Genomic DNA, 27,783 nt, shown 5'->3' on the forward strand with positions numbered 1-27,783 from the left:
GACCAAAGCAGGAGGCATCACAATCCCAGACTTTAGCCTCTACTACAAAGCTGTAATCATCAAGACAGCATGGTGTTGGCACAAAAACAGACACATAGACCAATGGAATGGAATAGAAACCCCAGAACTAGACCCACAAACGTATGGCCAACTAATCTTTGACAAAGCAGGAAAGAACATCCAATGGAAAAAAGACAGCCTCTTTAACAAATGGTGCTGGGAGAACTGGACAGCAACATGCAGAAGGTTGAAACTAGACCACTTTCTCACACCATTCACAAAAATAAATTCAAAATGGATAAAGGACCTGAATTTGAAACAGGAAACCATCAAAACCCTAGAGGAGAAAGCAGGAAAAGACCTCTCTGACCTCAGCTGTAGCAATCTCTTACTCGACACATCCCCAAAGGCAAGGGAATTAAAAGCAAAAATGAATTACTGGGACCTTATGAAGATAAAAAGCTTCTGCACAGCAAAGGAAACAACCAACAAAACTAAAAGGCAACCAACGGAATGGGAAAAGATATTTGCAAATGACATATCGGACAAAGGGCTAGTATCCAAAATCTATAAAGAGCTCACCAAACTCCACACCCGAAAAACAAATAACCCAGTGAAGAAATGGGCAGAAAACATGAATAGACACTTCTCTAAAGAAGACATCTGGATGGCCAACAGGCACATGAAAAGATGTTCAACGTCGCTCCTTATCAGGGAAATACAAGTCAAAACCACACTCAGATATCACCTCACGCCAGTCAGAGTGGCCAAAATGAACAAATCAGGAGACTATAGGTGCTGGAGAGGATGTGGAGAAACGGGAACCCTCTTGCGCTGTTGGTGGGAATGCAAATTGGTGCAGCCGCTCTGGAAAGTAGTGTGGAGGTTCCTCAGAAAATTAAAAATAGACCTACCCTATGACCCAGCAATAGCACTGCTAGGAATTTATCCAAGGGATACAGGAGTACTGATGCATAGGGGCACTTGTACCCCAATGTTCATAGCAGCACTCTCAACAATAGCCAAATTATGGAAAGAGCCTAAATGTCCATCAACTGATGAATGGATAAAGAAATTGTGGTTTATATACACAATGGAATACTACGTGGCAATGAGAAAGAATGAAATATGGCCTTTTGTAGCAACGTGGATGGAACTGGAGAGTGTGATGCTAAGTGAAATAAGCCATACAGAGAAAGACAGATACCATATGGTTTCACTCTTATGTGGATCTTGAGAAACTTAACAGAAACCCATGGGGGAGGGGAAGGAAAAAAAAAAAAAAAAAGAGGTTAGAGTGGGAGAGAGCCAAAGCATAAGAGACTGTTAAAAACTGAGAACAAACTGAGGGTTGATGGGGGGTGGGACGGAGGGGAGGGTGGGTGATGGGTATTGAAGAGGGCACCTTTTGGGATGAGCACTGGGTGTTGTATGGAAACCAATTTGACAATAAATTTCATATATTGAAAAAAAAAAATAAATGTCTGGCCAACTCTAAAAAAACAAAAATCTTTAATCATACCCGGAAAGTCCTTTTTGCCATGTAAGCTAACAGCTTACATTCACAGATTCTGGGAATTAAGATCTAGACATCTTTGTGGGGAGCATTATTCAGCCTACCACACTTCGTAAAACTGTGCAGCCAGTAAAAAGAATGTTTTTATCTGTGTGCACTTAGATGTCACTGATAAAACAAGAGGATCCCTGTTAAGTGGAAAGAAGCAAGTTGCAAAACCATATAGTATGATCCCTTTTTATGTTTTTTGTTTGTTTAAAAAGAAGTCTTGTGCCTATGTGTGTTCCTGTAGGCATAGAAAAGATCTGGAAGGCTACACACTAAACATTTAAATTGTTGTAACTTCTGGGGAATAAGACCACAGGGAAGTGTGGGGATGACTTTGAATTTGAATGTTACATTTTTAATATACAGTGAAAATGTATTTATTACAGTTTTATTTTTATGAAAGTATACATGTACATAGTTGAAAAAGTAAAAAAATACAAGGTTTTATAGTGAAAACAAAAAACCACACACAAACAGAAAACAATAACCCTGAGTCCCTTGTGTTATTCCTTCTCACCCCAGAACCCTCTTTCCCAGAGGTATCCATTCTTTCTTTTCGCTTCTTCCCCCTAGTATTTCCCTCCATATTTCTAAATAACAAGCTTATGCTATTAATTGATTTTTCTGTTTTAGGTATCTTTGACTTCCTACTTACGAAGATGAAGCTTTGGCTATCTTAAACCAAACCACCTCTAAGCATATTTTTCCTCACTCTTCATCTTCTTAATAGAAGTGCACCAAAAATTTTCCTGGATTAGTGTTCAATGGTTATTATAATCCTGGAACTACCATTTTTTACTAACCCATGCCATATTGGGATTACATTTTCTTTCTTCTATAGGTTTTGTTTTCTTCCCTCTGAAAAACAAATGTGTAGTTTTTTCTTTTCCTTACTTTTCTTGTATCCATCATTAACCCATCTCAAATTCCCCACAGGAAATCTCATTCTTTTCCTGGCAGTCTTACTAGCTTATCTTTTCCTTGAAGACCTTCTTCTGGAACCTCTGTCCTCTGGCTCCAGTCTGGATTTACTTTCCGGGTCTCTGGTCCAGCACATCTTGGGGTCTCCTTTACCATTATCTTGAGGATCCTCTTCACCCTATTTATGTTAGATCCCTTATTTCCTTGATTCTTGTTTCTGGTTTACTCCTGGTCTTGGAGGACTACGTCTTCTAGTGGCTTTCTGAAATAAGGGTCTGTGGGAGATGATTTTTCTTTAGACATTTTATGTTTGAAAGTGTCATTTTATTTTTAAGTTAAAAAAAAGTAAAAAAAAAAAAAAACCCACTATACAAAACGGGAAAGGGAGAAAAATCCAAATATACCAGAGTTCATATGATTATTTTTCTTCAAAGGAATTGCACAGAGAAAGACTTAAAGGGCATGTTCTTTTATATCCCAGCAGATTCCCAGTGTTCTCTAATTTAGAACGCAAGAGTTAAGAAATACGGGTCTTCTCTTTAGACTAAAACTAGTGCTCTTTGGTAAATCCTTTAACTTTTTGTTTGTCTCCTTTGCAAAATGGAGACCATGACTATTGTGGTAAGGCTATTTAGTTACCTGAGACAATGTAGATAAAGATTTAGCAAGATGCCAGGTGCTACTTTTATTATCAGTATTATTTTCTTATGAGAATGTAGGGAACTAAATTCTCATGCCCAAGGATATTTTCCTACATATAGTTATACACATGACTGTAATTACTTAATTTTACTTAGAGTCACATTTTACATGCTTTAACTGTTGCATATTATTCATAAGTAATAGTCTTAAATGACTATAGTACTGTGTTAAAAGGTGTCTTTATTTTTTAGACATACATACTGAAATATTACAGATAAAATGGTATGATGTCTGACATTTGCTCCAAAATAATATGTGTGCGTGGGAAATAGGCTGTCCATAAATTGATAATATTGAAGCTAGTTGATGGCTATTCATTATACTATTGTGTCTATTCTTGTATTTGCTCAAAATTTGCCATAATAAAAAGTAAAAAAAATAAACGCTTGCAATATTCCATTATGATCTATCTTAATTTTTTAAACTATTGATTGTAGTAAGGCATTCCAGTTTTTATCTATTTTAAATAACATTACTATTAATATATTTATGTTTCAGATAGTTTCCTTGTGTTAGGTTCATGAGTGGGATTATTTGGTCAAAGAGTATGATCATTTTCATACACAGTACTAAATTGCTTGGACGAAAAACTTTAGAAAAATTTTATTGGATTTATAATTGTTTTCATTGGGCATAGGTGTGATATTGTAAATTTACTCTGAAGTTTTTAATTAGGCAGTCAAGGTTTATTATTAAGTATATTGTGATGGGATTATATTTTTTAAGTGCTTTCATATTCTTTTTTAATGCTAGTAACAGTTCACATGGAGCTAGTACTTTACAGTTTCATAGAGTTTTCATATCCAGTAGATGTTTTAATCCTCAAAATATCTCTATGAGCTATGAATTACAGAAATTTAAAACAAAATAGACTTTAAGCTTTAACAATGGAGAGTTAGTAATTCCTATTACCACTAGATGGCTCTCTCAGCATGTAGTTTTGAGCAAAAATTAACTAGTTTGTAGACATTTTGAAGTTCTTTTATAGATCTTATTAAAATTCATATTATTAAAGTTAAAAAAAAATAATGGTTTGTATTAGATTGTGATCAACTTTTTCAGAAGTAGTAAAAAAAAACTAAGGATGGAGTTTATTGCAGTGGGTTTTTAGATTACGTTTCTTTTTGAGAGGAAAGGGGTATTAACCTGGATGGCATTCAGTACCATACATACAGTGTATTTTCAGTAAGTATATTTAACATTAATTAAAATTTACTGAATTGAATTATGCTTCTTTATTTGCTTGGGGGAAAGTTATTTGCCATACCAAAAAAGCAACATTTGTTGCTAGGTCCTTAAATGATTTTATGTAAATTTAACACTCTATCTGTGGGGATTTAATAGATAAATAATGAACAAAGTAAATTGAGGGGGCTCTCTGGAGCTATGGCCCCTCAGTCAGTTTGTTGTCTTAATGTATTTGAGATCCTCTGAAGGTTAGAATTACTCTGTGATGTGTGTGGTTCCCCTCAGGTGAGAATCAGAAATGAAATTGCTACATTTTGGTATTGTCATTGTTTTAAGTTTTACTAATTGTCTACAAAAAAATTAAGAGTGCCTTTGAGTTTGGTCTTACTTGATCTCCTATGTATTTTCTTCCAATGATTTTCCAATCTTATTTAGATCCATTGCTGTCTTTCTATAAAAAAAATGTTTTGTATTGTCCCTTTTGCTAACTTGAAGTGAAAATTATGGTTAATATTACATATCTACATAATTTCAAAAGGTCATTATAATACCTTATTATAATGAAGAAATGGAAGGAAAGCAATTTATAATGAAATGTATATTTCAGTATGTAAATACTCAGGCAGACTACTCTAGATGAGACAAGAAGTTGTCAAATGCTTGCCCCATAGAGTCATTTGTAGAGTCACTATGAATGATAGCTGTGAAAGCTGATTGATAGTGTTTTATATTGGTGATTCCAGATAACCAAGTGGCATTGACATGGGTGATGTGATTTTCCAAAATAGTGAACAATTCTTAGTAAAGTTCTGAACAAAACAGATTTATTGTATGGTTGCCTTCTGAGAAATTTGGGATACATTAACAACTATGGAAAAATACATTTTGTTTACATATTAAGTTCTAGTCTTAGATGTATTCATTGGAGCCTTTGGAAGCCACCCAGAACATGTGACAATTCTTTGCCATACTGAATTGTTTCCTGCATTGCTAGACTTCTAATATCCCTGACACTTGCCCATTAAATGGTAGTAGAGCTTTCACCTTACTGTGTCCTGCATCAGTCCCCCAAATGCCTTCACATATATCCAAAGGGCCCTCTAGGTGGCAGTGCTGCTACCATTTTGAGACCTAATGGTTTTAGAGTATCCAGCTACATATGTCTACTATATGGCTATGTTGCTCATGGAATTTTATTTTATTTTATTAAAAAATTTTTAACGTTTCTTTATTTCTGAAAGAGAGAGAGAAAGAGAGAGAGAATGCGAGTGGGGGAGAGCAGCAGAGCAAGGGAGACACAGAATCTGAAGCAGGCTCCAGGCATCGAGATGTTAGCACAGAGCCAGATGTGAGGCTTGAACTTACAAACTGTGAGATCATGACCTGAACCGAAGTCGGGGGCTTAACCAACTGAGCCACCCAGGTGCCCTGGTCGTGGGATCTTAAAACTACAATAACTTAAGTATCCTGAGTCCTTAAATATGTCATGTTTTGAATAACTAAGACAACTGCAGAATTATTAATTATAGGAGAAGTTGATTCATTCAAACGCATCACTGTTTCATTGTAATTCTTATAAGCAGATCAGTAAGTTTACTACTTTTAAGTACCCAATACCAGCATTTTTATTTTTTCCACTTTTCCTGTTTAGTAAGTCAGTAGTATATAACTTTCTTTAATGTCAGCATTTAGTTAGTTGATAGTCATACAATGTAATTTGTCCCTTAAAGAAATCTTTTTATTTTTTTTAATGTTTGTTTATTTTGAGAGAGAGAACACCATGCATGTGTGAGTAGAGGAGGAGGAGGAAAGAGGGAGGGAGGGAGAGAGAGAGAGAAAGAAAGAGAGAGAGAGAATCCCAGGCAGGTTCTGTGCTGTCAGTGCAGAGCCTGATGCTGGGCTGGATCTCATGAACCCATGAGATCATGACCTGAGCCAAAATCAAGAGTCTGATTGATGCTCAACTGACTGAGTCACTGAGGCACCACAAAAAACCCACTTTTGATTTAGGAAGATAATATAGTAACATTATAGAAACTTTGTAAAATGAAAGCAAAATTTCCCGTAAACTTATCACTGACATATTTTCCCGTGTTTTGTTCTCTGTGTGTATATTTTGACATTCAAAAATTAGTTTTGTATCTTTTAACTTAATGTGGCATAACTTTTTAATGTTATTATGTAACTTCCAACTATATTTTAAGCTACTGCATATTCTCAGATTCCACAATTTTCTTACTTTGTTCACATGATAAAAATGTAATAATATGTATGTAGATCTATTTGTATATATGTGTGTTGATAGATCTGTTTCAGTATATTATTTTTTCTCAGAAGTAGGATCATTTATTAAGTCATTAAACTTGAACATTTTGGTAACTTTTATGTATTGCCAAATTGACATTCTAAAAAAGCTGATCCAGGGGCACCTGGGTGGCTAGGTCAATTAAATGTCTGACTTTGGCTCAGGTCATGATCTCACAGTTCAAGAGTTCAAGCCCCACATTGGGCTCTGTGCTGACAGCTCAGAGCCTGGAGCCTGCTTCGGATTGTGTGTCTCCCTCTCTCTCTGCCCCTCCCCCTCTTGCGCTCTGTCTCTGTCTCTCAAAAATAAATAAACATTAAAAAAATTTTAAATCTGATCCCTTTATACAGCTATCAACATGTATGTCACTATATATGGAAGTGTGAGTCTCAACTCATTCTTGACTGCATCAGAAATTACTTTTATTTACATTTATTTGACTGTTATGACACTGAACATTTTTTTTTTTTTTAACATTTATTTATTTTTGGGACAGAGAGAGACAGAGCATGAACGGGGGAGGGGCAGAGAGAGAGGGAGACACAGAATCGGAAACAGGCTCCAGGCTCTGAGCCATCAGCCCAGAGCCCGACGCGGGGCTCGAACTCACGGACCGCGAGATGGTGACCTGGCTGAAGTCAGACGCTTAACCGACTGCGCCACCCAGGCGCCCCGACACTGAACATTTTTTATGCTTATGAATTATTTGTTTTCTCTTTTGGAAAATATATGGTCATGTCCTTTGATTGTTGTTATGTTGGGTTCATGGTGTTTTTTTTTTCCCCCTTTTCATTTTGAATCAGACCAAAATTTTGTGTAATTAAAACATTGATGTTTCTTACATTCATTTTTATGGCAAACTTTCCTTTGCTGTCTTTTATTTTATTTTATTTTATTTTATTTTATTTTGTTTTATTATTTTTTTATACATTGAGGTTTCATTATCTACCCATAGAAGATAATATATGATATCAAAGAAAGGGGTGGAGAGTGAAGAAATCAGGTTCTGGAGGGAGATATTTATAATATTGTATCTGACAAAGAACTCATATTCAGAATGTATGTTATGAATGCTTACAAACATTAAGAAAAAGGCAGACAACCCAGCTTCCAAAAATGAGAAAAAGCCCTATACCTAGATGTCTCAGTCATCTGGAAGTGTGCATGCTGAATGAATTCAAACTGATTTTATATTACCTGTGTAGACATACTCAAAAGGGTATATTTTGGGTGAAGATTTATTTCATTATAAAACCACATTTATATTAAGTTTTGGTGATACAAGTGGAGTCACTGTGTTAGTGTGGCCAGTTTAGATTTTACTGTGCTTTTTTGGAAGAGAGGTCAGTTTCTTTTTGCCTCACCCTGCCTTTTGTAGGAAATGATTGCAGGTTCTTTGCTTATTGAGTGTAATGTAAATTTTTACTATCCACCTGCTGCATATTTCCTGGGAAGAATCCTTCATCAGAGATCAGTAATCTCTTTAGCTCATAGTGTCTTTAACAGGATTAATTTGTATCTTGGGTTCCAGTGACTCCATCGAGGTATGAGAGAATGGGAAGAAAACAGAAAGGAAATCAGAAATTCAGGGGTGAAAATGTAACACACAAAAAAGCATGCAAAAACCCCCACATCAAACACATAAATTCATGTGATTGTTTTTCTTCTTCACCATGGAATATATTCTAAATTATTTTTATCCTTATAAATTGAATAATTATAAGAAGTTCTTTCCTGCCTTGTGACAAATACCTGTTTTGGACATGTTCATCTCACTTAATCATTGTGCAAGCCTCCCAGCATTAGTACCTGTTTCTGCTTACTGCTTCTGTGTTTGGTTATTTTCATGTTGTAGAATCTACTAAAAAATACAGTAATGTAAGCATAAATCTGTTCTTTCAAGGGGCGTCTTTTAATCAATCTTTTTACATTCCCTAACATCTCTTCTAATTATGTAATGAAGTCTGTCCTTCCTGGTATAAATAACCTCTCTAAGCTCTGTCAACTCCCTTCTCACGTAAGTATGTACATATGTATGTACATACATATATACATACATACATAGTCCTCTCCCCTCCTTCTTGAATAATACCTCTTCATACAAGATTAGAATACACTAATCAACCTGACATCCCCTTCTTAGAACTTCTTTCCCCTTGACTACTGAATTCTCAAAGGGTATTCACTTATTGAGGCAAATTCATAACACGGGCACATTTTTCCCTGTGGAAATCTCAGGGATTCAGTATCTTCCCTTCCTCCCAGGCCTGAAACCCTACCTGTTTGCCTTTCCTCAAGGATACTATATAATATCATTGAATAGCTTTCCAGTTGAATAGTCTTTCTGAATTTGGGACCTTTTTTCTCCTCAGAACTATCATCTCTTGAATTTGAGCATCTCTGATACATTCAAATCTTTCTTTACTTGTGTACCCTTTCATGATCGTTCCCTAACATATATTTCAGTATTTCTTATTCAAGAAGATACACTCCCCACTTACCTCCACACCCTCACTCCCACACACTTTTACAACTCTGGCCTGTGACATTAGTGTTTTCAGGTATCTTGAATACAAGATAATGAAGTATACTTAACTTTCTAGGTTCTTAGTGAGACATGTAGTCTTTTGATAATACTGTTCAACTTTCTTTTCAGCATTTTCTTTGAATGTGAATTGTGTCCTTTTCTGGAAGAACTTGAATGTATATTGACTGTGCAGTCATTCAAAGTATTATTTTTACGTTCTGAGTACATCTACTGATTTACCATTGCAAAAAGCTGTTATGATATATTTATTTTAATTTTCATCAACTACAGAGGACAGTATCTTGTACCTTATTTCTGTTTACTTTTATGAAAAATTATTGTTGCAACTACTCCAGTGAAAACAGTTTCTTATCACTCCTAAATATTAGACAAGCCTTCTTTGCTGCTTACCTCATCTGTGTTTACTAGTTATATTTGGAGAATTCAAACTAATTTTATTATGCTAGGTAAAAACTTAATGAAAAAGGGAATATCTGTTCCAAAAATTCAAATATAAATTGCTTTTGTGTGATCTGTAGTTGCAGATTAACCATTTCACAAACTTTTAGAGGGATATTTGAGAATTGGTATTAATAAAGATACAAGAAAAATAATCGTGTCATAATGTATGAAGAGAGATGTTAAATTCATCTTTCCTTTGTTTAGATGTCCCTGGTAGATTTGGGGAAGAAGCTTTTAGAAGCGGCACGAGCAGGTCAAGATGATGAAGTTCGTATTTTGATGGCAAATGGAGCTCCTTTTACTACAGACTGGGTAAAGAATGATTTTAATGTTGTACTCTTTTTTTTTTCTTTCTTCTTCTGTTTAGTTTTTTCAGATAAAGTCAGTATTGTATTTATATGTAACAAAATTTTTTTTTTTGCAAATTTGTAGTTTTAGAATTATAGCTGTCTTTTAAAGGAAATGATTTGTATCTTTATGTCATGTATATATGACAACCTTATCTAGATATTCTGTCTACAAAAGGGTTTTTCTTTTAAACTATGGAGTTCAATATTGTAGGGTGAATATAAAATGTAGCTGCTTGGAATTTAAAGCTGATAAATGGCACAGGTAGAATTTATAATTCAGAAAATAACAGATAAAGATTGAGGTTAAGGTGATAATTGCTCCTAAAAAGGAAATATATTCATATTTCAATTGATACTTGTAACACTATTGCAAACATGATCAAAGAGGAAGAAAGGAATGGGAGCATGTTCCTAGTAACTACAGAAGGCAATTGTGAGGAAGATAAAAACCATAACTGTACTTAATTCCTGGGGTAAGTCAAAAGAGATGGTCTTGGGAGTGTGAAGGGTTAGGAATCTGGATTAACCTACCTAACTGGGAACAACTAAAAATTCCAGATTTTTGATTTTGTTGTTTCTGGTATACTTGTCCTATGCTCTTTTTTGTTTTCATTAAAAACAAAAAATTTTTTATTATGGAATACATCAAGTATCTATCAACCCCTGCATACCCTTCAGCCAGCTTCAAAAATTACCAAATATACCAAAAAATGATGAATCTTGTTTCCTCTATAACTTCATCCACTTTTTGTTCTGTATTATTTTAAAGCAAATTCTATGAAATATTTTATTTCATCCATAAATATTTCAGCATTTGTCTTTCTAAAAGATAAAGCGTTTTTTGATTAACTGTTTAAAAAAAATCTTCTTTACTGCACTAGTGAGTTAGAAAGAAAATAAGGAATTATTAACTTGCAAAACTAAGCAAACAACCAGAATCCAGAGATTTTTTTTTTTTTTTTCAACGTTTATTTATTTTTGGGACAGAGAGAGACAGAGCATGAACGGGGGAGGGGCAGAGAGAGAGGGAGACACAGAATCGGAAACAGGCTCCAGGCTCTGAGCCATCAGCCCAGAGCCTGACGCGGGGCTCGAACTCACGGACCGCGAGATCGTGACCTGGCTGAAGTCGGACGTTTAACCGACTGCGCCACCCAGGCGCCCCCAGAGATTTTTGACCCTAAGAATATTTGCTGAACTCAGTGAATTTGCCTGTTGTTTGCCCACCTCACTGGCATGGGTGACTGGAGACAGAGACCTGAGACTGCTCATAGAAGCCTTCTAAGAAATCTTCTCCTCATAATTCTGGAATCCCAAAGAGATGCACCTTCTGTGTAAGCGTAAACCAGAAATGCCCTTTCCCTCTTCCTACCTACTTCTGTCCTTGCCCTTGCCCTGTTGTTAGGGCACTGCAAGGAAAATGAACTGACTTGAAACAAGTCACCAAATGGAAAGAAAAAAAATTATTGATGAGGATTCGGAGTCACAAGCCATCCCTGGACACATTTGTCACCTGAACTCATAAATTCTTGTGCATTCTGAAAAACTGTACACTGAAAAATGAATTTAAAATAATCTTTGGACTGAGGTTACCCCAGGTTCCTGGAAGAAGCAAATTAATATTCTTCTCGGGGAACCTACCTTCATCACAGTATCCACAAATGAAATTTCAAGGAAAATGAACAGTCAAAAATGACTAAATGCACAAGGACACAAAGCAACTTGGAAAATAACTCACTGGAACAACTAGCACCAGAGCAGATTAACAAGGATTTTAAGTTTATTTATTTATTTATTTTGAGAGAGAGAGAGAGAGAGTGAGAGTGTGAGCGAGCATGCACCCATGTGAGCAGGAGGGGGGCAGAGAGAGAGAGGAAGAGAGAGAATCCCAAGCAGGCTCTGTGCTGTTAGCTTGGAGCCTGATGCAGAGCATGACACAGGGCTCTATCTCATGAACTGTGAGATCATGACCTGAGCTTTATTTATTTTCTTTATTTTTATTTAAAATAATTTTTTAATGTTTATTTTGAGAGAGAGAGAGAGAGAGAGAGAGAGACAGAGTAGGAGTGAAGGAGAGGCAGAGAGAGAGGAAGACACAGAATCTGAAACAGGCTTCAAGCTCCAAGCTGTCAGCACAGAGCCTGACGTGGGGCTTGAACCGACAAACCGTGAGATCATGATCTGAGTTGAAGTCGGGTAGTTAACCAACTGAGCCACCCAGGTGCCCCTCTAGATAAGATTTTAATAGATTAGGAACAGCTAAAGAGAAAGTTAATAAACTGAAAGGTATGAAAAAAAATCCAGAATACAGAAAAATAGAAAATTTAAGATCTCAGAAGTCATGAAGGCTGGTATGCGAAAGTCTAATGTATCTAATAAAAAATCCACAAGGATAGTGAGAAGAGGGATGAAATAATTTTAAGAGATAATGGGTGGGATTTTTTCCAGAACTGGTGAAAGAGAGCAGCTCAGATTCAAGTAGCCCAGCTAATCTGTAGGAGGAACAATTAAAAAAAAATCTATATCTAAACATATCATAGTGATACTATAGTGTATCAAGACAAAAGGATCTTAGAAAAAAATTTTTTTAATGTTTATTTTTGAGGGAGATAGAGTGGGTGCATGCATGGGAGTAGGGGAGGAGCAGAGAGAAAGGGAGAGAGAATACCAAGCAAGCTCCACACTGTCAGCGTGGAGCCTGATGTGGGACTCGATCCCACGAACTGTCCGATCATGACCTGAGCTGAAATCAAGAGTCAGATTCAACCAACTGAGGCACCCAGGCACCCCCAGACAAAAGGATCTTAACACAAGGGTTAGTATCAATAACACATAATGAATTCCCATGACAGCAATAAAAAAGACACACAAGGCAAAGAAGACTGGGCAAATGACTTGTTACAGTCAAATGAAAGAGAAAGTTCAAATGACCAATAAATGTGAAAAGATGCTCAACTACATTAATAATTGGGCAAATGCAAAGTAAAATCATGAAATGCTATTGCATATCTACCAGATTTGCCAAAAAAAAGCTTAGCAGTCTCAGACATTGGTGAGGATATGTGTAAATTGCTACAAACATTGTGGAGGACAGTTTGGCAGTTCCTAGTAAATTTGAACATGTACATGATCTGTGATGCAGCAATTGAACTTACAAGAATACTTCCCAAATTGGGGTACCCGGGTCGCTCAGTCAGTTGAGCGCCTGACTCTTGATTTCAGCTCAAGTCATGATCCCAGGATTGAGGGATTGAGCCCCACGTCTGGCTTCACACTGAATCCTGCTTGGGATTCTCTTTCCCTCTCTGCTCCTGTACCCACTCATGTGCATGCTCTCTCTCTCTTTCTAAAAATAAAAATAAAAAAAGAATGTTCCCCAAAGAAACTCTTGAATAGTGCTTGCCATGGAAAGTGCTTTAACAGAAATCTTACTTGCTATTATTGTAGTAGTGATCTTAACAAATTTCATGTTCTAGTGAACTATCTTGGTTCTTTGGAACATCAGTGCCTTTGGTAATCAGAGTTAATAGGGACTTTCTATGCCTCTAAATGTGTGTAACTTAATTCTGACTTTCACCTATTAAAGTATATGCCTCTGATAAGGTTCTTCCTAACTTACATTTTACTACTTCCCCTGTATACTGTGAATTTAATGTTATTATAGTGGCTATACCACATGCAAGAGTTTCAGGAGAACTGGGCTCTGTTTTGGGTCTGTCCTGACTCATCTTTGGCAAGTATACCTCAGCAGGTTTTTCCCTTGAAAAATGATTATATGAACTTCTTTAAAAAGATCACTGAGTTGCTTTAATAAATTTATTTTTTTAAGTCCTTCAAAAACAATTTAATGCAAAATCTACACTATTATATTTATTTGATATGAATTTCATAGATGAAAATTAGTTTTGTGTGACTGATATGGGGAAAACATTCCAGTACTTAGAAAAATTTCTCAAACCCTAATTATCTCTAATTTATGATGAAATTAATTTTGTTCATGCTATTTATCTGTTAAAAAATAAAAAAGCAAGTTTGAATTAAATAAAATACTGACTTTTCTTCCTCATTGAGAAATGTATGGGAATTCCTCTAGGACGAATATGTGGTAAGCATAAATTATTTTCTTGAGTTTTGAGTTACTCTGTAAACAGATAATATAATCTGTTTGCTATGTAAACAGAAAATATAAACTAGAAGGTAGTAATAGAAGTGTGTTAAAAAACGGTTATAGGGGAGCCTGGGTGGCTCGGTCAGTTAAGTGCCTGACTTTGGCTCAGGTCATGATCTCGTGGTCCGTGAGTTCGAACCCTGTGTTGGGCTCTGTGCTGGCAGCTCAGAGCCTGGAGCCTGCTTCGGATTCTGTGTTTCCCTCTCTCTTTGCCCCTCCCCTGCTCACTCTCTCTCTTTCTGTCTCACTTGTTCTCTCTCAAAAATAAATATAAAAAAAACAAACAAACCACAATTATAAATGTGGATTTTTTTTTTCTTGCGGTATAGCTGGGAACCTCTCCACTTCATCTGGCAGCACAGTATGGGCATTACTCCACCACAGAAGTACTACTCCGAGCTGGTGTAAGTAGGGATGCGAGAACCAAAGTGGACCGAACGCCATTACATATGGCAGCTTCTGAGGGCCATGCCAGCATAGTAGAGGTTTTGCTTAAGGTATGTGTTCTCTTTTTGCACTTTGCTTTTGAAAGTAAGCCTTCAAAGGATTTATGGTTTTGTAAGAGGGAGAAGGGGACTAGTTTTATTAAATATCTACTTTTTTTTTTCTATGTTACCTCATTTTTTTTGTATGTAATTCCATCAAATGTAAATTATCTTAAAGCTTTCTTTGTGGGAGAAGAACTTCCTCTAGGTATGTTCTCAGTTAAGTCAGACAGTTGATTTCTGAGACCTTGGTTTCCATTATGATGAGGGACTATGGCTTTGTCTGACTTGACACAGTTAAAATATGGAAGGAAACATAAGGCTTGATTAACAAATAAATAATACAAATAAGGATTTTTATTATAGCCTTTAGATCAACTTACCCAAAAGACATACAATATGTAAGCCACAAATGTGAACACATGTAATTCTAGATTTTCTATTACCTATATTAAAAAAGTAAAAACTAATTTTAATATTATATTTTATTCAATCTCATATATATAGATATGTCATTTCAACATGAAGTCAATGTAAAAATTGTTAATGAGATATTTTACATCCTTTTTTTTTTGGTATTAAGTCTTTGAATTCCAGCGTGTGTTTACATACTTAGTACATTTCGATTGGGACTAGCCATATTTCATGTGCTTAACCACATGTGTGTAGTGGCTGCCACATTGGACAGTACATCCCTGATAGCTCCTTTTTTATTTATATAAAGGATATATTTTATTTTATTTATATATAAATATATATATATTTTATATTTATATATTTTATATATATATTATATATATATTTTATTTATATAAAAGGATAGCTCCTTTTATTATTTATATTATACTGGTTTTGAAAGCAGAGGCTATCTCTGTATAAATAAGGGAGTAGAATTAAAGAGGGTTTTGGAGGAGTGCTCATAGCAGTTCTTCACTTCTTATGCCATTTTATGTCATGATGTTCACCTCTGGGTGAGTGAAAAAATCATTGCTGCACTCTTAAGAAATTAGAAGGAAAACAGTTGGCAAAGTTAGCATGATAGAAAACTGATTAAGTGACAGATGTGTGGAGATCTGTGGAACATACAGATTATTCAACACAAAAAATAGCCGATCATGTTAGTAGCACATTATTGCTTTAAAGCATAGTGGCTAGTATTTTCCTATTTGGAATTCTTTATATTTCATATTGTAGAAATATCTTATTTTGCAATATATTTATAGCATGGTGCTGATGTTAATGCAAAGGACATGTTGAAGATGACAGCTCTGCACTGGGCCACAGAACACAATCATCAAGAGGTGGTGGAACTTTTAATCAAATATGGTGCTGATGTACACACGCAAAGTAAATTTTGTAAAACTGCATTTGATATTTCAATAGACAACGGGAATGAAGATTTGGCAGAGATATTACAGGTAACGTTTGGCTTTAATTTGAGAAAATAAAAGGATCTCTGTCTTGGGGTGATTTGAGCTATTTAGCTTCTAGCTTTTCATTTTGGATTTTGTTATTTTGGACAGTCCTTTCCTCTTTCACTTACTCTTTGTTCATTGCTATTCATTTTTCTGAGACCATAGTCTTTACACGTAACATTAGAAGATTAAATAAGGTGTTTCTGTGTTTTTAAGTTCCTGAATTCCCCTTCTAGACATTTTATTCTATTAATTATTTTTGTTGCATATTTGGATACAATGTGGTTTTTCAAAATATGTTAAACTTCCACTAAAAATTTTCTTTAGCAACTATAACATTGCTCTCTGAGTAATTGATGCAGTCTTTATAATTTTGATTGGTTTCTTTTATTTTTCATCATCCTCAAAAAAAAATCTGTTTATGAGCCTAGTTACTTACGGCTTTTGGGCAAGGTTTTTTTTTTTTTTTTTCATGTTTATTTTTGAGAGAGAGATTAAGAGAGAGAGAGAGAGAGAGAGAGAGAGAGAGAGACCAAGCACAAATGGGGGAGGAGCAGAGAGAAGGAGACACAGAATCTGAAGCAGGCTCCAGGCTCTGAGCTGTCAGCACAGAACCCGACGTATGGCTCAAACTCATGAACTTTTGAGAGCACAACCAGAGCTAAAGTTGGGTGCTTACCCGACTGAGCCACCCAGGCGCCCTGAGACAGGTTTTTTAAATAACCAGTATTGCCTCTCTTTTCTTTAGCTACACAACATTGATGTAAATTATCTTTACTCAGAACCTCTTGCCTATCTTCTTGTTCTCCTTCCCAGTAGAACTTTTCTTTAAGACACTTCCGACTCTACTGAAAAGATGTTATATGTTCAGGAAGATGAATTTTGTGGTGCCTCTTGGAATTCTTTTACTTCTAGGAGAGCAATTTGGGGGCCAGGGTTGAAGGTAGAAAAGAATTAATTGGGGAGGACATGCTTTTTTTATTTATTTTTTCCCTTCAAATTTTTATTTAAATTATATTTAGTTAACATCCAGTGCAATATTGGCTTCAGGAGTAGAATTCAATGATTCATTCACTTACGTAAAACACCCAGTGCTCATCATAACAAGTGCCCTGTGAAGGACATGCTTTATATGTATAGTGTTATATATTGCTGAATATAGTAGAGGAAATAATTTAAGTAATATAATTTCTATAGCCACAGGGCAGCAAAATATCCAACTGTGTTCTATAAAAGCCTTTCAGATATTCTTTTCTCATGGGATTTTACTGCTTTACCTAATAGGGAATTAGGATGTAAATTCCTGTCTCTGATTTACCACTACACTCTCAGTAGACTGTATACAAAGATTTTCATTTGTATTATAGGATTCTTCTTAAATTTTAGAATTTCCTTTGTGTTTGTACTGAATTGAGAATCTGTGCCCTATGTTCTGGTTGTAATTCTGAAAACACTGTGTTGATTTGGCCCTTAGATTGCTATGCAGAACCAAATCAACACAAACCCTGAGAGTCCTGACACTGTGACGATACATGCTGCCACACCACAGTTTATCATCGGACCTGGAGGGGTGGTGAACCTAACAGGTCTGGTATCTTCAGAAAATTCATCCAAGGCAACAGGTATTGAGATGCATATAGGATAGCTGTTGGGATTTTATGCTTTAGTAGGTGTTCCTCCTTTTATGAAAGGACTGTTGGAGAATGAGGGTAAGATTATATCAGTCACTTGGTTTTCTTTCGTATTGGCAAAAAAAGATTTTTATGAGACAATATCAAGAAAGATGATATTGCAAAATGAGCTACAATATTATCTTTCAAAAACTAATGCTATCAAAGCTTGTTTTTTACAAAACTATTATCCAAGCTTCTTTTAAGAATTGAATAAAGCAAAATAGAATATCAGAAAAATGCAGTAGAATTGAGCTCCTTTAAAATTAAAAAAATTTTAAATCTATTTTCTCTTTTCTCATAGATGAAACAGGTGTATCAGCTGTTCAGTTTGGAAACTCCTCCACATCAGTATTAGCTACGTTAGCTGCCTTAGCTGAAGCATCTGCTCCATTGTCCAATTCTTCAGAAACTCCAGGTTAGAAAAACAAGTCAAATGCGTACATTAAAAGGTTGGAGACTCAAATATTTACAAGGCTAGGAAGATAATATAAAGGGCTAAAGTGAGCAGATTTCAGATTATGGCCATGTGAAGGCAGGGGGCCAGGGTAGGGGGGTATAATTTGTTGTCATTCATTATTTAAATTAGTGTGTTTTCAAACTGTGATCAATAATAAAAATAACAACAACAACAGGTCATTGAATGCTTACTGTGTATGCTGTGCACCATGGTAAATGTTTTACTTATGATCTCATTGAATGCTCACCCAAAAGCTTGAAGGTCTTCATTACTGGATTTGACTCATTATGATGTTCTGATTGAAAGGTATATTTTTTTCAGGGGGAAAAATGTACCTACCTCTCTCTTCTCTCTCTCTCTTTTTTTACTAACTAGTGCTAATAAACATTTATCTATTCTCCAGTTTCAGCTTCATAATCAATGTTTGAATCTACGCCTTTTTATTTGGGAGTCTTAAGATTTTTCAGAATCCCTGTTGATGCGCTGCTTTTATAGCCTATACCTAGATCTCCTTAGCATCTTTGTCATTGCATCAGCATAGCAAAGAAGATTAATTTCATTGGTGGTTTCTATTTGGTTAAACTTTAAATTTTTTGTCTGAAAGTATATATCTCTGAAAATTAAGCAGGTATTCTTGAAGGTCATCTGAAATTTCGACACTTAGATATTTGGCTCCATGAATTAGTCATACCAACTTCTCTAACTTCTACTTTTGAAAATGTTATATATGGTCTAGTCTGAGAGATTAGGAATTTCAGTTGACTTTTATTGCATGTGGCATACAATCTTCTGAGCGCAGTAGTTTTTCATTTTAATGCTACATCATAGTGGAATCTTTCTGAAGATATTTTAAGAGCTTGAATTAAGTTAAAGTTCAGGTGAGTACATTGCCACCAGTGTAAATAACTCAGCTGAGGTGTGAAATCAGATAAAGAAATATCTTCTCACCACTCAATTTCTACATGCTCAGGCTAATTATTTCTGGACTGTTCAATTTCTTTTAACATCAATTGTCAGACTCATCTCGATTTTAGGAAATGTTTATGTGTACTTTTTTTCAAGGACATCCTAGTTAGGATCTGGGAAATAAAGTAGTGCTTGCATTTTATATATGATGAAACTGAGATTCATGAGATTAAATAATTTTGCCCTAAATAGCATGGTCATTAAGTGGTAAAAAAGTTCTGTGCTCAGGGTCTGATTGATTCCCAAGTTGTATGTATGTCTGTGACAACTATAATATACTGCATTTTTTGGTGATCAGTGGACTTGTCTCTTCTAGAATGTTTATAATTTGGCTTGTGATAGGAATAACTATTTCTGTGATTATCATTTTGTCTTATATCAAACAAAAGCATCACCATTCTTGCTTTTACTCCTGAGGTGTGTCTGTTGAAGCAGAGGAGTGTTTTGCTCCTCTGTCCTTTAATGGATGGAGATTTAGGGATTTAGGTAGATAAGAACTCCATTCCAGTTCATTCAATTTTGGAAATTATTCCAAAATGAAGATACAAAAAAGTGAACAGGTTTTCTTTTGGAGGTTGCAGCTGCCTTTTGCCCCATGAAGAAAACCACCGCCATGTAGTATGCTGTATTTATTAATAAGCAGAGGCAGCTATATTATCCTGTCTTTCTACCAAAGCTTACAGGCCACTCTTATAGGTATTTTCTATTAAAAACATCAAAACTTTAGGCAACTCACATCCTCACTCCCTCTTTCTCTCTGCTTTAAAACAAAACAAAAATGTACAAACAATAAAAATTCATGGAGGGATAGATCATGTTTTGTGATGGACACTGAAAACTGTTCTTGTGCTCAAATATCCACTTGTTATTTATAAACAGCCATTCATTTTTAATGAGAAAATATTTATTCATGCATTGAACAGGTTTTTGTTGAACATCTCTTTTGACCACATTACTCTGCTTGTTGCTAGAGAGAAAATGGTAAACGATCAGATACAATCCCAACCTTTATGGAACATGTAGTCTTTTGGTAGAACAAGATATTAAACAGATAAAATAACTGTCATTAGTGGTACATACAAAGAATGCAGGATTTTAACCTAGTCTGGTGGGTCAGAGAATCTTCCTAGAAGGAGATATTTAAACTAAAGATTAAGTAGGAATTAGTAAGGAAACATTGGGGGAAGAGTATTTGAGGAAGAGGACACATGTAAAGCTTTTGAGGCAGGAAAGAGCTTGAAAGGGGACTTCAGAGGCCAGTGTGGCTAAGCCCCGCAAATGGGAGAGTAACTCCTGGTGGTTGAAAGTAAGATTATAGAGGAATTTTGGGACACATAGATGGCTCAATTGGTTAAGCATCTGACTCTTGATTTCGGCCTAGGTCATGGTCTCACTGTTTGTGGGTTCGAGCCCTGCGTCAGGCTCTGTGGTGACAACATGGAGCCTGCTTGGGATTCTTTTTCTCCTTCTCTCTCTGCCCCTTCCCCCTCTCCATGCTGCATGCTCTCTTTCTCTCTCTCTTTTTCTCTAAGAATGGATCAATAAACTTAAAAAAAATAAATAAAGGACCTTTAAAGTGATTATTACTTTGGCAGACTCTGAAAGGAAGTTCAGTTAGGAGTCTAATGCAGTCAGCTGGGAAAGAGATAATGGTAGCATGGGTTAGGATTTGGCAAAGAGATAAGAAGCAAATAGATTTGAGAATTATTTGGGATGTAGAATTGGAAGTTTTGATTGGTTGGATGTAGGCCTTACAGCTGTAGTGTAGTTTGTCTGGTCCTTTTAAAATAAACTCTTTCATGAAACACTAATTTTTGGCTGTAGCCTGAGGTCCTATATTGATTTTGCTTTGCTTAGCCTTATTCTTTTTTGCAGCCCAACTACATAATCTCTTGATTAAATAGACATCTATGACCACCCTTCTTTTTTTCTTTAGAGCAACTTCTGTTCATTTTTATTAAGATGTTTTTCTAGAGGTATAATGCACCTGGTGGCTCTTTTCTTCCTTTCTCCTAAGAGTGAAATTTGAATCAGGTCCCCTTTGCACATTGTTTTTTTGCTGTTCCTAAACTAGATCTGTAAAAGTGAATTAATTGGCTTTAAGGGATAAGTTACTGGACTTTATAAGATTGTTTTGGTTTTGCTTTTTTGTTTTTAATTTCAGGTTCAATTGTAAGCACAATACCTTTGAAATGTTTTTAGTGAGCATAGTTTCTAGTGTTGAAATATTTATATGTAGAATTTTCAATCCCTAGAACATCTTACAAATGGGTTTTTCTCTGTCTTATTAGGCTTTTATGGTGTTGTAATTAAGAAGTTTTGTTGAACAAGAGATCTCAGATATTTTCAAAGATGCTGCAGGTTATCTAGGCTCTCTTTGTATATAACAATCTGACTTTTGATTTAGACCAGTAAATATTACACTAATTTTTTTTATCCTTTAGAGGTGTTTTGACATTTAGAGGTGTGTGTATGTATGTTTTTATTTTTTTAGATTTATTTATTTTTGGGAGAGTGTAAGTGGAGGAGGGGCAGAGGTGGGGGGTGGGGAGACAGAGGATCTGAAGTGGGTTCTGCACTGACAGCAGAGAGCCGGATGTGGGGCTTAAAGTCACAAACCGTGAGATCATGACCTGAGCCAAGGTCAGATGCTCAACCAACTGAGCCACCCAGGTGCCCCTGTATGTATTTTAATTAACACTCTTAAAGTTTTAGGGTTTCTCTTTTATTCTTACATGTTTCAACATTTCACTATTGTGTTGTTCATAGGGTTACTGAGGGACACTTTGTCTTCTTACGTAATTGGTTTTCTTATAATTTTTTCTTAAATTCCTTACTATAGTACAACTTAAAAAAGAAAACTTTTCAGATGAAAGGGAGGAACTCTATTATTTTAATGACAGTCATTGCGAATAGTGCAAAGATGAAAGTTCTTGAATTGTGCCTTGATTGTGTGTGATCTCAGAAATTTCTTAGAGATGATTGTGCTTTAAAGCATTTACTACTTGTAGTTAGCATTCAACCAGAGTGAACATTTCTTTTTCATATGGATATATTTTTTTTAAAAATCAAAGCAATAGTTAATGTGTTTGAAAACCTTAGTAGTTGTTCTTTTGAATATATTACTATGGCCTACATTTCATTTTATAATTCTCTTCCTGAAATTTTCTTAAGTGCTTGGTGATAAAGCCTAATTATAGTTTAAGAGAAACAAAAATGAGAGAACTCAAAACATAAAGGTTTTTTGTGTTTTCAGTATTATCTTCTGCAGTTTGTATCGTGACCCTTGATTACCAAGTAACAGAGTAACAGGGTGGCAGCCAAGTCTGTCACCCTGCCATGAGTACATCTTTGAAAACTGGGGTCCCAATAACTTACCTTGCCTTTTCTAAAAAAGGAGCTCATTGATAACCCATGATGTTCTACTGGGAGTTGGTAGCAACTTAAGCATGTTTTAGAGCAACTCTGCATCTGAATGGTAGGTAACATGACTTCAGGAGAGAATGGTTTTATTTAATTACTCTTTTTATAAAGTGTTGCCTCAAATAATACATGAAAAAACCCTGTATCGTTAAGGAATAGTTTTTATGTGATTTCTCTTTTCAGAATTAGTTATGTTAGAACAGTTTTTAGGTTGACAGTTTTCAAACCCATAGAAAAATTGGGGGATAAACTTTGTATCTTTCACCTGTACTCACCAACTGTTAAAATCTTGCCACACCTGCATGTGTACACACACACACACACACACACACACACACACACACTCTTTTATTTTACCACATTATCTGAAAGTAGGCTGCAGATACCATGACACTTCACCTTTAAATACTTCATCATATATCTCCCAAGAACAAGGATAGTCTGCTACATATTCATAGCTCCATTATATTTCCTAAAAACATCAACATTAATTTAGTAACATTATCTGACATGCGGTCCACATTCAAGTTTTCTCAGTTGTTGCCAAAATGTCCTTTGTAAGTGTTTGTTTATTTTCCTCCAGGATCCAAAGTTCACATATTGTATTTGGTTGTTGTGTCTCTTTAGTCTCCCCAAACCTAGGACAGTCCTGCTGCCTCCCTTTTCTTTCTTTCTTTTTTTTTTTTTTAATGTTTGTTTATTTTTGAGAGAGAGAGACAGAGACAGAACGCTAGTGGGAGAGGGGCAGAGAGATAAGGAGACACAGAATCTGAAGTAGGTTCCAGGCTCTGAGCTGTCAGCACAGAGCTTGATTTGGGGCTCGAAATTACTAACCACAAGTTCATGACCTGAACAACTACCTGAGCCAGCCAAGTGCCCCTCCATTTTCTTTTTGACATTGAATCCTTGTAGAGTCTATGCCCATTGTCTGGAAGATCATTCACATTCCGGATTCATTTGTTTCTTAATAAGTAGATGCAGGTCAAACATTTCCAGGAAGAACACAAGTGATATTTTGTAATCTCCCATTGCATCATGTCAGGAGGTACATGTCAGGCCATCCTGATAATGACCACTTGGTGAGAGTGGTTACTGCCAGGTCCTTATAGGCACATTTTCCTCTTACTAATCTTCGGTGTGATACGTTGAGAACATATGAATATCTTGTTTCTCAGAACATTTCAGTGGTTTTAACATCCGTTAGTGATCCTTGCTTGAGTCAATTATTACATTGGAGGTTACAATGATAATTTTTCTTATTTTGTTAATTAGATGTCATTCTTCTATCAAGATATTTCTTCTTTCTCCCTTTCTCTCCTTTTTCATGAAGGAGAAACGGATTTTTAAAGATTCATTGTGTTGTAATCCATTAGTGTCATTTTTCCTTTTGATGCTTCTTTATTGAAATGTAATATGCATACAGAAAAGTGCATATATCATAAGTTTACAGTTTATTGAATTATCTCAAAGTGATTACTCCTGTGTAATCACTGTTTAGTTAAAAAATGGGAAGTACACAGTATATATTTTTTGTTTTTTAAATAATATATTTTATTTAACCCAAAATATCCAAAATATTTCTATAAGAAATCAATAAAAATTATTAGTAAGATATATTACTTTCTTTTTTTCATACTGTCTTTGAGATTCAGTGTGAATTTCGTACTAACAGTAGCATCTCACTTCAGACCGCCACATTTCAGTTGCTTGATAGCCACATAATGTGAATCATTACTCTTTTTGCATAGTATAGCCTTAGCCTTCGGTTTGTCAGAGCTTTTTGAGCAACCCTTAGAATCTATAAAGACTGATCCAGGGGCGCCTGGGTGGCTCAGTCAGTTAAGCGTCCGACTTCAGCTCAGGTCATGATCTCACAGTTTGTGGGTTCGAGCCCCGTGTCAGGCGCTGTGCTGACAGGTCAGAGCCTGGAGCCTGCTTCTGATTCTGTGTCTCCCTCTCTCTGCCCCTCCCCCACTCGTGCTCCTGTTTCTCTTTCTCAAAAATAAATCAACATTTAAAAAAAAAAAGTAAAAACAAAAGACTGATCCAAACTGTGTTATTGAGTTTTAAAACAGGATTACCTATTTTTTTATTATTGAGGTAATACTGGGATATAACTTTATAAATGTTGCAAGTGTACAACATTATAGTTCAACATCTGTAAACACCACAGAGTGATCACTACCAAAAGGCTAGTTACCACCCATCACTATAAAACTGACCCCCTTTACCCATTTTGCTGTGCCCCAATCTATTTCCCCTCTGGGGATCATCAGTCTTAAAGTAGTATTGTATATTTTGGTGAACTTAAAATACCATGTAGGAGAAGGGAGGGGAAAATTCTTTTCTACCCCTTAGGGTCTTCCAGCTGGAGTAAGAATTAAATTTATATGAGAACGATTAAAAGGAGAAAAAAACCCAAAGTTTTATTACATGCCCGCAGTGGCTCCGTAAGGAAATCAAGACCTAAAAAAGTGAGCACTGCAGGCAGTTTTCCCTCTCTCACACTACCTTTCCCTCGTTGTGGCAGTAGGATGGTGCTGCACACCCCACAGACCTGGGGATGTGGCCTGCTGGCCTGGCTGGTGCACCCTACACACTGGTCCAGTGAAGTAATCCGGAAGACCACACAGCACAAAATCCAAAGCAGGGGAGGAGTGGGGCTTGGCCGCTCAGACTTCAAAGCCAGAACCCTGGGTTCTACTCCAGGTTCATGGTGGATTGTACCAATTATTGTGGCCACAGGTAGGGACTTGTAAGGTCAGTGTGGGACTCAACATGTCTAACATTGCTCCAGTGGTAAAGGAAATTTTCAACTTTTAATGTATGTAGTGCCTCTTCCTAGACTGTCAAGGAAGCTATACTTTAACATTTGCTGATGTCAAAATTACTGAGAAAAATCTCAAATCATGGGCTCTATTTCTGCCTCAATCACACATTGTACATCTGCTTCATTAAAAAACAATAACCAAAAAGGAGTATTCCAAGCATAAAGGAAAAAAAACAATCCCCTTGGATCCCATAAGATTAAAGTCACAGAGCCTTGCATGTATGAAAAACATAAGATAAAGTCTGTAGCTTTATGGAGTATCCTTCCTTATGATAAATATATATAACCCTTCATCAAATATTCCTTTCCTGGAAAATTCTCTTCTTAACATTGTGTACCAGGCAGTTGTCCTAATTTGGGCTCTGCTCTTTTCTCATTTAACTTTAATTTTTATTTTTTTCATGTTTCAAGTGTTAATTTAAATTCTAGTTACCAGATAGTGTAATGCTGGTTTCAGGAGTGGAATGTAGTGATTCATCACTTACATACAACACCCAATGCTCATCATAAGTGCCCTTCTTATTACCCATCCCCCATCTAGCCCATCCCCCACCCACCTCTCTCCGGCAACCCTCAGTTTGATCCCTCAAGTTAGGAGTCTCTTATGGTTTGCCTCCCTCTCTTTTTTTTTTTTTTTGTTTTTTCCTTCCCCTATGTTCATCTGTTGTTTCTTAAATTCCACAGTATATATTTTGTATCTGATTTATATCACTGAGCATGGTTTTTGTCTCATTTATCCATGTTTTGCATTTAGTCATTTTAATTGCTGTGTAGTATTCCAGTGCATGAATCTACCACAGTCTTTTTATCCATTCTGCTTTTGATGGATATCTGGTTGGTTTCAAGTTTTTGACTATTGTGAGTAAAGCTGCTATGAATGTTCCTGTGTATGTTGTTTGGGATCAGTAGTTGGGCATAGGATTACCTGTGGGAAAGGATTTTGGCAGCATTAACTTGTGATTTCTTTACCCAAGCAAGGCCAGGGGTGCTGCTTTCAGATGTCAGAATCCTCTCTGAGCCTCTATTAAGAACATAGTGTTGGATTTTATTTATATAAGTGTTAACATATTGTATTATTTACTGTCATGCAGTACTAGATCTGTAGGCCATTGCTACCAAGGCAACCCTTGCTCACACAATCCAGAAAGGGAATAATGCTTATTCTGTTTACTTGAAAAATACAAATTTCCATGTTTCTTTGAATATGGAAATGCATATCATCTCATACGTAAACGTAAATGGAATACAACCACATACAAAATTCTCTTCTGGATTGTAGAATTTTATTAAGCAAGCGTAACCTTTGTTATATCTGTGACCTCAGAGGATTTTATAAATTTTGTGCCTCATATAACTAAATGAAGAGATATTACTTACTTAAATATACATCTGCATAGTCAGAACTCATTTAGTTATAAATTGTGGGGCTTGTAGTCTGTTGTTAATATAGGTATGCACAGCACCACTGGAGACTGCCTTTAAGAAAAACCATGTAACAGTGTTTCTGTGTAAAAGAACAGGGAAAGCCAAAGTAGCAAAGAAAAATAAACTTCTATCTGTACTTTTGTATATGCTCACTGATCTTTACATATATATTTTGTTCCAGTAGTGGCTACGGAGGAGGTAGTTACCGCAGAATCTGTGGATGGTGCAATTCAGCAAGTAGTTAGCTCGGGGGGCCAGCAAGTCATCACAATAGTTACAGATGGCATCCAGCTTGGAAACTTGCACTCCATCCCGACCAGTGGGATAGGTCAGCCCATCATTGTGACCATGCCAGATGGACAGCAAGGTTGGTAGTAGGCATTTGCCTAAAGTTTGAGTTTATTCTCAAGGCTCGGGAAATTGTGATATGTTTTTCAAAGCATTTATTTTTGCCTTAAAATATATTTTTGCAACCTTTTGCAGTAGGCTTGATTGGCTAATTTTATCTGCTTTTTAGGCTACTATTGAAATTAGCTTGCTTTCTCTGAGTATACGAGGTGGAAAGAGGAACTGGCTCCAAAGTATTCCCGTTGGAAAAAGAGCTTAAATAAATAGTTCAGAATATGCTTTGGACAATAATTTCTTATGCCATTTATTGCAATTCACATATAATACCATGTAAGAAAAGGCTCCTTACAAAGAAGTTGGACTTAGGACTTGTAGTAGGAATGTGGTGGCCACTTTTAGCATCTTTGTTTGTAATTTCCCATTTTTTCCCCTTGGAAACCTCTGAGAGTAGTAAGATTCAACAAAAGGCCCGACTACATTTTCAGGGACGCTGGAAGGCTGAGAAAACCACAAAATTCCATATTTTAAATGCTGCCAAACACATCTAAGACCATTAGAGCCATGGAAACTCACA

The 27,783-nt window shown here is 35.9% G+C and overlaps 1 protein-coding gene across 8 annotated transcripts in view; it reads left to right on the forward strand.

The window, feature by feature from the left end:
- The window catches only part of GABPB1 (GA binding protein transcription factor subunit beta 1), a 70,694-nt gene that overhangs the window by 31,311 nt on the left and 11,600 nt on the right, over window positions 1-27,783 (forward strand). For 3 of the 8 annotated variants that reach the window (XM_045449761.1, XM_045449767.1, XM_045449762.1), the window contains exons 2-7: window positions 9,874-9,981; window positions 14,517-14,684; window positions 15,896-16,090; window positions 17,562-17,709; window positions 18,062-18,175; window positions 27,043-27,228. In XM_045449761.1, coding sequence (XP_045305717.1) covers window positions 9,874-9,981; window positions 14,517-14,684; window positions 15,896-16,090; window positions 17,562-17,709; window positions 18,062-18,175; window positions 27,043-27,228 — 919 coding nt within the window. The remainder of the gene's footprint in view (window positions 1-9,873; window positions 9,982-14,516; window positions 14,685-15,895; window positions 16,091-17,561; window positions 17,710-18,061; window positions 18,176-27,042; window positions 27,229-27,783) is intronic. The other 5 variants (XM_045449764.1, XM_045449768.1, XM_045449769.1 and 2 more) reach the window with 3 other exon arrangements.

This window comes from Leopardus geoffroyi, chromosome B3 (genome assembly GCF_018350155.1).
Source record: "Leopardus geoffroyi isolate Oge1 chromosome B3, O.geoffroyi_Oge1_pat1.0, whole genome shotgun sequence".
NCBI classification, from domain to species: Eukaryota; Metazoa; Chordata; class Mammalia; order Carnivora; family Felidae; genus Leopardus; species Leopardus geoffroyi.